Consider the following 11,941-nt stretch of genomic DNA (forward strand, 5'->3'; position numbering starts at 1 on the left):
TGGTTTTTTCAAAGAATAGGCAATGCTTCTCCCTGGTGTACATCAGTAGTTATTATTCTCTAATATGTTCTGATTATATTACTTGTTTGGGGATTGAGGAGGAAAATGCCCTCACTATTAAAGCAAGACAAGAAGAGAAAACGTATTTAATATACTTTTTAACTTCACATCTCAGTTTCTGAGCTGGTTAAAGATTGCATGGGATTAGAAATTAGTATATATATCAGAGGAACAGCACAAGTTGAGCTGTTTGGATAGTTTGTATAGAAAGAATAACATTTTACAATTTTTCAGCCAGGAAGAGTCCAGCAAGAGGCTGTGAGCACACTGTTTTAATCTGGTCCAGTTCGTCTTGTTAAAGAGTCTCACCTTTCTGTAAGAGTGACACCACGCCACTGATTAATCTGCATCTTATTTTTGCCAAATTGAATGGCAGAAATAAAAGGAAAACAGACAAAACTGGAATATTTACCATTTTATTGAGACATTTTCTTGTGTAGTTTCTAGTAACATCCATAGGGCAGTTGGCTAAATTGACCAAATGTCTATAGACATTGACAAATGAAAAGTCAGTCCAGAGCGATGGCAATGTTTCTTGGTGTGAATATCATATACATGTGAATATCTGCATGGTGCTCATCATTGAAAAAAAATGGCAGCACTGAGTGTCTGTGTTGAGTTCTGGTGGTCAGCAAGTTGCAGAACTCAGAACTTTAACTGTGCCATCCCTATAACTTTTAGTTTTATGCACCCTTTGTAAAATATTTTATAGTGTGCGGTCCTTTCCTGTGTTGCTGCTCTGCAGTGATCTGAGAATCTTGGTCATCAATATAACATTATTAGTTATGGCGTTGTCCGTCCCTGCTGAGGCTTTAGAGCTGTGCTGCATACTGACAACGTCACCACTGGTCTGCTTGGGCTCCGCGCGGCGGAAAAGATGTCTCATAGTGGCCTGGAGACAGCAGGAGAAGTAAATTATTTGGAGAATCAATGAGTAAAAAAATGATGATGGACATATCACACCTGAAGGGACAGGTGGATGTGGAGAAAAGAAGAAAAATGTCAAGTTAGGTTGAAGAATGTGGAGGAAGAGAATAGGAAAAGTACTTCAGTCTTACCTGGAAATTATTTGTAACAAAACAGTAGACAACAGGATCCATACAGCTATTCAAACTGCTGAGGGTGACAGTTAGATGGTACACTATCACATGGTGAGGCATGTCAGGGTAGAAGTATACCACCACCTGCAGCACAAACAGGCAATGCCAAATGTTCCCATAAAAGCAAATACATTTTTATCATAAGGTCAAACAAAAACGTTAATTTCATTCATATGTTTATTGTGTTTCACTGTATTTTATTAAAAAATGTTTACTGTTTTTATCTTTGTTGTATTTTATTAAAATTATAATTTTGAGATCCTTACTATTTTCCCTATTTTGTATTCAGCTTTTTAAAAATAACATCCTATTGTATTTTAGTTTAGTATTTTATGTTAACTTTGCAGTCAATGACTGCCTGAAGTCTAGAAGCCATTTATATCCAAATGCTCAGTTTTCTCCTGTAAGATGCTCTGCCAGGACTTTACTGCAGTCATCTTCAGTGGCTGTCTGTTTGTGGATCTTTCTGAATTCAGTTTTGTTTTTGGTAACTGAAAAGCCTGCTCTACTGGGTTGACTGACTTGGGCATTGAACATTGTCCGATTTCTTTGTCTTGGGAAACACTCTGGTTGCTTCTGCGGTAAGATTTTTGTCACCATGAAGTGCTGTCTGGATCTGATCAGAGAGTACAGCCCTGTACACCTCACAGTTCATCCTGCTGCTTCTGTTAGCAGTTGCATCATAAATAAATACTAATGACCCTGTTATACTGGCAGCCATACATGCCCATGCGATATCACTGGCTCCAACCATGTTTGACATATAACGTGGTATGCTTTGGATCGTGAGCTTTTTCTTTGCTTCTCCATATTTTTCTCTTCCCACAATTCAGGTACAAGTTAATCTTTGTGTCATCTGTCCAAATAATCTTTTCCTGCACTGTTCAGGCTCTTTTAGATGGTTTCTGACAAAGTCTAATCTGCCCTTCCTGTCCTGAAGTTTAACCAATGGATTTGCACCTTGCTGTAAACCCTTTGTGTTTACATTCATGAAGCCGTCTCTTGATTGCAGACTCTGACAATGATACATGAACCTCCTGGAGAGGAAACAGGCTTCATCTGACCATAAAATTATTTATCAGGAAGTTGTCCAATTACATTTGAGCTGCTGAAAATGGAGTACTGTGTACTGTGTGTATATGTATGTGTATACATAAACTTTCTGTCTTTTTGATACATGTCAATATTGGTTTGAAATATTGTACATGTATTTTTGTCTATATATTTATGTTATATATATAGATTTTTCTGTTGCTTTATCACCTGGTAATATTGTCTAATCGAAATTGTCCTGAACCTTCCGGTGACCCACAATGCAGAGTCAAGGTTCACCCAAGCATGGATATAATTTATGAGCAGTTCAAGCAAAGGCTGGTTTTCTGCCTCACATTTGTTCATTTGTAATCCTTTTTAGAGGATAAAGTTGAAAGCATCCACAGTTTCATGGGGGAGAATACAATCATTAATACTACTTGGCCTTTTACTTTATATATACTTGTTGCAAATACTTGTTGCTCACCTGTCTAACATGAAAGGGTGTGAAACAGACTGTGAAGATGATCAGCACAGTTGTCAACAGCTGGACAGCTCTCCTTCTCCTATCCCTGAGAAAATAAAGTTAAAGATACCATTATCTGCATATTTTTATGGGATATAAACTTTCCTATGTGTCAGTGAGTCAAAGACAGACAGATGGCTCACATACACACATGGAACGAAGAGGCTCACATTCAAACCCAATTTCAGTTCAGAATCAACATTTAAGAAAACCCCTGCACATCTTTGGACTGTACGGTGAAGCTGGAGTAACTGGAGAGAATCCATGTAAACAGTTAATGCAGTGCATCCTAAGAGTATTCAGAGCGCTTCACTTGTTCCACATTTTGTCATGTTACAACCTTATTCCAAAATCGATTTATTTACATTTCACTCGAGATTCTGCACACAATACCCCATACTGACAATGTGAAAAAGGTTTGCTTGAAATTCTTGCAAATTTATTACAAACAAAAAACATAACATGTATATAAGTATTCAGAGCCAGTGTGTGATTTCCTCTGAATATTTTGTGGATGCACTTTATTTTCTTCAATACAAGAAAAACAACTTTAGTTTTCTTTCCCGCCATCTGTCAGTGTAATATTGGTTCTACCTACCTGCTCTGTTGCATCAGACGACGGTCTGTTAAAGCCCACATAATGCGCAAAGTGAAGACCACAATGATGACAAGTGGTAGAAAGAACTCAAAGATGGTGAGAAAGAGGAGCTTTGAGAGACAGCAGCCTGTGTGCTGAAAAGCGGTGGAAAGAAAGGAGTAGGTAACCACAATGGCAAACAGCCATACAGAAATGCAAACACATTTGGCCACACTGGAGTTCCTCCAACGACGAGAGGCTTCAGCCTACAAAGACAGAACAGAATGTGCAGCCTTGTAAGTGTCCAGCATTTTCATAAGCACGACTGTGTAACCAAGCTACAGACGACACTCACCTGCACAATGGCAAGGTACCGGTCGACGCATATGCAGGTTAGAAACAGGATGCTGCAGTACATGTTGACAAAGTAGCTGAAGATGTGCAGATATGAGCAGGTGATGCAAGCTCCTCCACTGTAGTAGAGCAGGATGCGAGTCGGTAGAGAGAGATTCACCAAGAGGTCACTCACGGCCAGGTTGATGGTGTAGATGACTGAGGTGGTCTTTTGCTTGGTGCGGAAACAGAAAACATAAAGTGCAACTATGTTGAGCACCATGCCCACCTGAAAAACCAAAAGAGTTAAAAGATAGATGCGAGAAAAATTAGTAAGAGGTACTAATTTTCAACATAGAAATTATGTGCAACATTAAAAAGCCTTCGTCAAAACACCTTACCAGGAAAATAAGGGAGTTTATGACCACCAGTGCAATCCAAAGGCCATAGAAGTCATTGTAGAGCCCCTCATCTAAATGTGCCAGTCTTTGAAGATATCTTTCCATACCACTTGTGTTTGCTGGACCCGATATTTGAGGTGTATTAAAGGAAGTGTTGATGAAAAGCCAAGACTCTGTACCATTAATGTTCATCATCATGATGATGTGCGATGAGGTAATAAGCCACCTTAATGATGTTGATGAGGATTGTGAGGATGACACGGATGATAAAGTGGAAACTGTCAGAGAGAATAATACAAGTTTTATAGATAGAGATATATACACCACATTTACTGACAGATCCACGCATTAGTTGCATTAGTTTTCATGTTTAAACAGAAACCTGCAGTTTTACAGTTACATCATCTCTACATCAGGCCTGCCTTGCTGTACTATGTTACTTCCTCTTTTCTATGTTTGACTTCAGCATCTACAGAGAAACACAGGGACACACACTGTCCTCCTTTTCTCTGATGCTCACTCTCTCTGTCTCTGACCTCATACTGGCTGTTGCTGTTGTCACAGATACACTGGCATGGCTATTTTAAACCAATATCTGGCTTGTTGAACCCATATATTTATAATGTAACTATATTTATTTATCACTACAGCAATACTCCCTGAGGGGCTAGGATTAATTCTCATTCCAGCTATTATTACAAATAAAAAATAAATACTTTTGCTCTTATTGGCCAAGATATAACCCTCTCACAAAGTACAGAAACAACATGTCATTACTCTGGACATCTAGGGACCTTTTCATTTAATCATAATAAAAAAGAGATAGATCATTTGTTTTCTTTTCCATTTAAATAGCTCACAAAAGCTTAGATCTATAGTAAGAGAGTCATTTCATGGCTACATTAATTAGCCCCTGTTTGAGCTGGCGTGTGTATGTTTATTTACTTTAATTATTTTACTTTAAGTGACTTTTACTAAAAGTGATCTGAGGATTTTACACCTAAAGCCAACAGGACAGCAGTAGCGTGTTGAGATGAAGACTGTGAAGGAGAAGAGAAAGGTTACCGAATCAATCTCATGGAGAATCTACTGGCATTTAAAGCACTAAAAAAGGCCAAAGTCGCGTGATGTTTCGCATAAATGAGCTGGATTTCACTTCTGCATCCTTTGTCTTCCATGACAAATGCAGTTTAATTGCTCCTGTGGGTGCCACACTGGAAAGGTTTAAGAAGCCCAGTGTATGTGATGCCTGGAGTTTGTGTTTTGTGCTCCTTGCTTACAACAAATCTCTTAGCAAAATAATCATCCAGCTGATGAAAAATGTAGTCTATTCATGCTAATGGGAATAACATGCTCAACTGAGGGTGAGGCATGAATAATGTGATTCATCTGCATGAACCGGAGCAGTCTAGCCACACAACATTAAGAGCACTGAAGGAAATAAATGAGTGCTTTCACAGTGACACCCTCTGATATTAGTCAGCTTATTTGACCTAGTTCATCATTATTAACAGTGCGTACAAGCGTTATAGTGGGGCACTCTGAGGAAAGTTTTTATTTAGGCACTTGCTTCTTTCTCTCTCTTTTATGATATATGCACAAATATGAGTGTTATTCATTCTAAGCAACCCATGAACTATGTGTAAGTTTCAGCAGAATGGCAAAAAAGTTAGCCCTGTTGTCATTTCTTCTTTATTTCTAATAACTTGGGCATTTAAGAGTTACTTAAAAACTGTTCCCAAACATTCTTTGAGAATTTTTTTTTTCAGTTTGTTAAAGTTTTTCCACTTAGATTTCAATCTTAGGAATGTAGTCAGACATAGTCCCGTGACACTCGTAACTACAGCCAGTTGCATTTAGTTTGCCTTATTATTTGGCTTATTAATCCTTACACACTGTTCAAACCATGTCTTCACAGGATCCAAATTAAATGTTTTAGACTTTATAAATAGCCTATGAGACAATATTAAATTAATGATTAATTATTAATGTTAAATAATGTTTCACAGAGCATGAGAAAGTGTATATTTTTGGGTTTTTTTTAAAAAAAACCAAACATTTACTATCACACAACATCATGCCCTGTTTAATCTAAGTAATAAAAACATCGCAGCTATAATTGTTTAAATACATTTTAAAGTAAAAATGGCGAGATCACTCTGGAACTGTTGGGATTTATTATACATTATAACCATTAAATATCATGTCTACTGCTTATTGTATAACTGCAAACTAGTCTGTGTATCCAAAACAGCAATAAGATACCACCTAGCACTGATCTACCCACTCCCTATTCCTCTTCTGAGTTCTATTTTAATCTAATTTAGCTGTCACCTAATTTAATCTCAGAAGTTCAGAATACAGGGATTCTACTTTCTTCATTTTTAGATTATTTAGTTACATTGTTGCTTCTTGCCCTTGCGGGTGCACATCTTGTGTCTGTATCAAGGCACCATCTGACCTCTGTATGACCTCTGTTCCTTATGTGCATCATACATATGATCACTTCTATGTTTTTTTTGTTTTTTTTACTATTTCCATACCAGCAAGTGCCTACCTCTGTGGGAACCTGGGCAGTAACATAGTGTCAAGGTCACCCTCGAACTCTGTCACCACTATCCCATAGAAAATACACACAGATATGACAGTTACAGTTTCAAGATTCCCTAAATCCACAATTTTCCGTGATTTGACCCACACGAGTGGATCTATAATGCATCTCAACAGTCGCGGGTCAAAATTAACCTGAAACAGCCTCAATGTACAAAATCTAGTAGCACCTGCAATCGTATAAATTGACTGACCCTCTCAAGTCATCACTTTTCAGGCTAAACGAATGACATTTAGGATATTTTTACTGATGTCAAATGTCAAATAAAGCATGTAAGAGTTAATACATGTGATACAGCTATAACATGATTGGAATCCTTAGGCAACCCTAACAGCACGACGAGCTCATGTTTGTTCTTCTATTGCCATCATGGGCCATCAAGTAAAGATTTATGGTAGGAAAATTAAAATGCTATTAATTTAAAATAAAATTTACAGTAGGGCTCACACTCTCTATCTGCTATAAGCTGTCAATACTGCCTAGTGTAACCGTACTGTAATACAGCAACATTAGGCAACCCAGATGTAATCTAATGCATCACTGTTTCCATTTTATTGTTTCTCTTCTTCTTCCGAAATCAAAGACAGTCATGATGCAATGACTGTAAAATGATACTGGGAGGAAAAGAGAGGGCTCAGAGGAAGATCCAAAATAACACTGTGCAAATAAATCCTAGCAGCGTGGGAGTCTGGCTTTATGTGTGTGTGTTTGTGTGTGTGTGTGCTACTGATCATCTAAAAGACAGCATTCACAAAAACAAATGAGGCAAAATTATGGAGTGTGATAGTGATATATTATGTTTTTTTCTAGTTTTACTTAAAACCTTTAAGACAACTCTGATTTTAGAGACATATGTACTCGCGATTGGACTAAAAGCTTGCCGTTGGTGTTTCAGCACACCCTGATTAAGAAACAGTTCACAAAAATCTAACTTGGTGAAACACTTCATTAAGTTTTCAATTTTTTAATAAAATAGAAATTTTATATGACATACCTGCTGAGAAAAAGGAGATCAGTCAAATGAGTAACTCTGAAGTCAACTATGATGAAACTGGGGTGTCTTTAAATCCTAATCCAAAATTCCTTCATCGTTGTCCAAGGATGCTTCAGCTTTCAGTGACCTTTGCAACTTTGTATCTTCATCCCCGTTTCTGGAAGTCGTCTTTCTGCGTTAAGCAGTTCATCATCAGGTAGAATTCCATTTCTGTTTTGTGCGTGCCGGTCGTGTCTCTCTTCTCAGGTTTTCTAATTACGAGAGTCGGCTGTAATAATCATCAACACTCTTCTTCAAATCTGTGAACGAGATGTACTTGCCCATTCTGAATATCTCCAATTTTTTCAAACACCCTCCTGTCTATCGGCTTCTCCATCTGTGTTTGTAAATCTCACCTGTGTCAGTGTGTTCTTATTTTTCTCTTCTCCTATTTCTCCTTCTTTTTCCATCATTTTTAGTCTCTCTCTTCATTCAGCGGCTCGGACTTAATACCTTCCTCCCTCACTCTCGAAAGCTCTTTTCAGTTTCATCCCCGGACAGGAAGTCTTAAAATGTGTTTACATTCCCGGGGACGTGCATGTGCCCATATACACTATGCACACACACACCAGTGTAAAGCACAAGCATGCACACATAAAACATATTCTGTAACAAATGTTGTGCATTTTCTAGGGTTTTTTTTCTGATTTTGTGACTTTCTTTCATATAAACAGAGTGCGCAGTGATGGATTCTTATATCAAACATGGCCAAAGTTTCAAAAGCTCAGTCAGTGTTTGAAGTAATCCCTGTGAACCAGAAGCTCAGGCTTCAGACTTGGATCTCCATGATGTCAAACAGAAGGAGTATCTTTAACATAGTCCTCTCAAGCACAAGAGTTACATACATCTGCTGTTCAAACCCTTTGTTTGAGCTGAGTTGCCAATCAGGAAAGGCAGATGTTTCAGACAAATGAACTGAGGGCATGCAAAGAGACATAGTGTAAGATACATATAAATTAGGCTCATCTGCACTTTACTACAATCGAAATAAAAAATATTGGTGAACTTGTATGAAGGAAAATTAGAGGCTAAATATTGTTTGCTGTTTTTTCTTCACTGGACTTTTTAAAAATGTGTGAAAATTTGTGTGGATATGCACACGCACATGTGTGTGTTAGACACATCTACTGTATTTTGTAGACATTTCTTAAATGTGTTGATAAATGTATAAAGACATGATTGGATTGCTTTAAATGTATTTACAAGCAACAATTACATTACAAACATTGAAAAACTCAGTGTTTACATGTAATGTACTCAAATTGATGGATGCTTAATTATTGTCATCATGTCTCCTGTGATGTGCCTCCTGTAATGTGCAGCATTTAGCATATCTTATATTTTATCCATAACCTAAATACAGGAAGTGAATGCACTGGTCTGACTAAAAATCACATTCAAATGTAAGACTCGGGCTGTCTCTTGATAACTAGTCCTGGTTCAAGCATCCATCAGTCTTGCAGAATGGGACAGGTTTAGGTCTCCTGGTTTCCTGGCAGGAGGATCATCATCACTCATAACTTGTCAGGCTAGCTAGAAAAGATCCGGAATAACGGATGCCAAGAGAAGCGCCATGGATCAACCTGTTAGAATGAGCAGGGTAAGAACAGAATGGAAAGAAGTGCATGGAGCAAGGGCACGGGAACATTTTAGAGAAATACTCAGAGAAAAACATGGAGTAAATATATATGTCTGCACATGTATAATGTCTTTGTGAATGTAGGCTGTTATAGAGATGGTGCATCAATCTGTGGGTAAGAGGATCTGGAAGGTGTGGTTTATATCATTCTGAACACCGATGATTCGTAATAGATGTTGACATTTTTTGCATTTCTTACATTGGTGCAGCCATCAGCAGCAAAAAGTAAAGTCTCCTGCCTTCCTTGTTTAACGGGAATGAGAAGATTTTTTAAATTAATCTGTAAACAACTACATGTATCCCTCATGACAACAAGCACAAGAGGAAAACATGAACTTACTTGTGGAGTCTCTACAGAAACAACAATATCCTTAAAGACAGGAACCAAACTAGCCTTATACAATTTCCTACCAAGTCCTTAAAGAAAAAAATATACCTGTTTATTTTTGTTTTGAAGGGATTGCCTCACATATCCAAAGTCCCCTGTCTTATCTACAGTCTAATCGCCCGTGATGATTGTTTAACCAAATGTCACACTTGAGAAACTTTATGATTTGTCCCAGACTTCATGTTTAACTCTCTGTCAACCTGACAAAATGCAGGTTCACAGCCCTGTCCTCACACCTATGGATGACTAATCTACTAGCACATGGAGAGAAAGTGACCTGGTTTTGTGACCTTGGATAAAATAAAAAAAATAAAAGAAACTGTCACTGTCTTACACTGAATATTTAGCCAGGTAGGCAGTGAGCCTGATCATCGTGTCTATCAGTCCTTAAACCCTGGTTTGGTAAATGTCTGTGACTAAAGATCAAAGTGTATGAGTATTAATGACTGTGTCTGGATGTATTATTATATCTTTGCAATTTCTGCTTTTACCTTGCTACCATCCAAACACACATTAAATAGTAACCATTAAAAATAAACTGGTAAAAGAAATAGGAGAGTAAGATTTGAGGTTATTTTGGAAAATACATGGTGTATATGACTCTCACTGTAATTTGGGATGCAGGTGAAGTGAAGCATTAACCCAACATCCAAGGATGGGAGTAAATTTGCTTTTCTGAATGCATCACACGATCGTTCTAATATCGATAAAGGAGCTGAAAGAAGAGCTGAGTGGTGAGTGTCACAGACATCATCATCATCATCTTGACTACAGATTCATACCACTGCCTGGAGGTATTAATATTTGATTACTTCAGAGCCTCAGACAACAGGGTCTTGAATTTAATGACAGGAGCCACTGGCGGTACATACAGGTGTAAAATTACTATGCACTGCTGTACATCAAACACTGTTAAGGGGTGAAAAGAGTGCTTAGGAGTAAGCTGGAAGGAAACTGCAGTAGTTGTCTTTTTTCCCCAGTGTTCTTTGAGGTATGATTCTCTGAATGGTGAAGTCTTGGTAGGGTGGTAGTTTGAGAAAAAAGTAATCCTTTAATAGAGTAATTTTTATCAGCAGTGTGATCTTATACAGTGGCAATTATGGTAAATGGCCTGTATTTGTATAGCGCTTTACTAGTCCCTAAGGACCCCAAAGCGCTTTACACATCCAGTCAGCCACCCATTCACACACTGGTGATGGCAAGCTACATTGTAGCCACAGCCATCCTGGGGTGCACTGACAGAGGCGAGGCTGCCAGACACTGGCGCCACCGGGCCCTCTGACCACCACCAGTAAGCAACGGGTGAAGTGTCTTGCCCAAGGACACAACAACCGAGACTGTCCAAGCCGGGGCTCGAACCGGCAACCTTCCGATTACAAGACAAACTCCCAACTCGTGAGCCATTAGATATGCCTTTTAATTTGGTAAATGTTAAATTACTGTCTCCTAATCTAATTATTACAAACCTTCAAATTGTACACTAACAGGTGAAAGAGAAATTAGTCACCAACTCGGAGATTGTCTTTCTCATAGCCTTAAATATCTGCCTAGTCTACAGAAATCTAAGGAGAAAAAGGCAATACAGTTCCACAGTAAATTAGTACAGCTCTGAAACATCGTCTTCCAAAAGCTGCTTCAAGTTCAGATATTTGCAAAAATTTCCAACATTGTAGAAAGTTTAACAGCTAGAAGTTGAGTGAAAGTTATAATTTATCTTAAATGATCTGCTTTAAGTTGGGCCTCTAAAATATACACTCACTTTGTTACATACAACCATTCAACTGAAGATTAATGCAAGTATGTATGAGTCAACACACAGCAGCACATTTAGGCTTGACATAGTTAAAACAACCTTAACAAAACTGAAAGCAGATGGGCTACAGCAGCAGCAGATCACACCAGGTATCACTCCAGTCAGCTAAAAATAGGAAACTGAGGCTGTAATTCAAGTCTGGATTTCTGATTTCCATGTGGATGGCAGTCAGAATTTGGTCTTTAACAATATGAAAGCATGGATCCCTCATATTTTGTATCAAAGGTTCAGGCTGCTGGTGGTGTAATGGCATGGGGTAAATTTTCTCTGCACACTTTGGACGCCTTAGTATAAGGCAAGCACCATTTAAATACCACAGCCTACCTAAGCATTGTTGACTATACAACCAAATTATGAGAACAGTGCACCCAGGTACCGAAGGCTGCTTCTAGCTGGTAACGCACCCTTGACACAAAGCTCCTGTCATC

General features: G+C 38.3%; 1 protein-coding gene across 1 annotated transcript; it reads right to left on the reverse strand.

Moving 5' to 3' along the window:
* Nucleotides 1-655: 655 nt before the first annotated feature.
* On the reverse strand, nt 656-4,227 carry LOC118454967 (G protein-coupled receptor 20-like). The gene is made up of 6 exons (XM_035912353.2): nt 4,030-4,227; nt 3,651-3,917; nt 3,317-3,561; nt 2,680-2,764; nt 1,119-1,244; nt 656-952 (listed from the first exon to the last, which is right to left on the reverse strand). The coding sequence occupies exons 1-6, from the start codon at nt 4,225-4,227 to the stop codon at nt 767-769; spliced, it is 1,107 nt and encodes a 368-aa protein (XP_035768246.2). The 3' UTR covers nt 656-766.
* Nucleotides 4,228-11,941: the final 7,714 nt, after the last annotated feature.

The sequence above is a fragment of the Neolamprologus brichardi genome, chromosome 11, assembly GCF_056152115.1.
Source record: "Neolamprologus brichardi isolate AB-2024 chromosome 11, ASM5615211v1, whole genome shotgun sequence".
In the NCBI taxonomy this organism is placed as follows: domain Eukaryota; kingdom Metazoa; phylum Chordata; class Actinopteri; order Cichliformes; family Cichlidae; genus Neolamprologus; species Neolamprologus brichardi.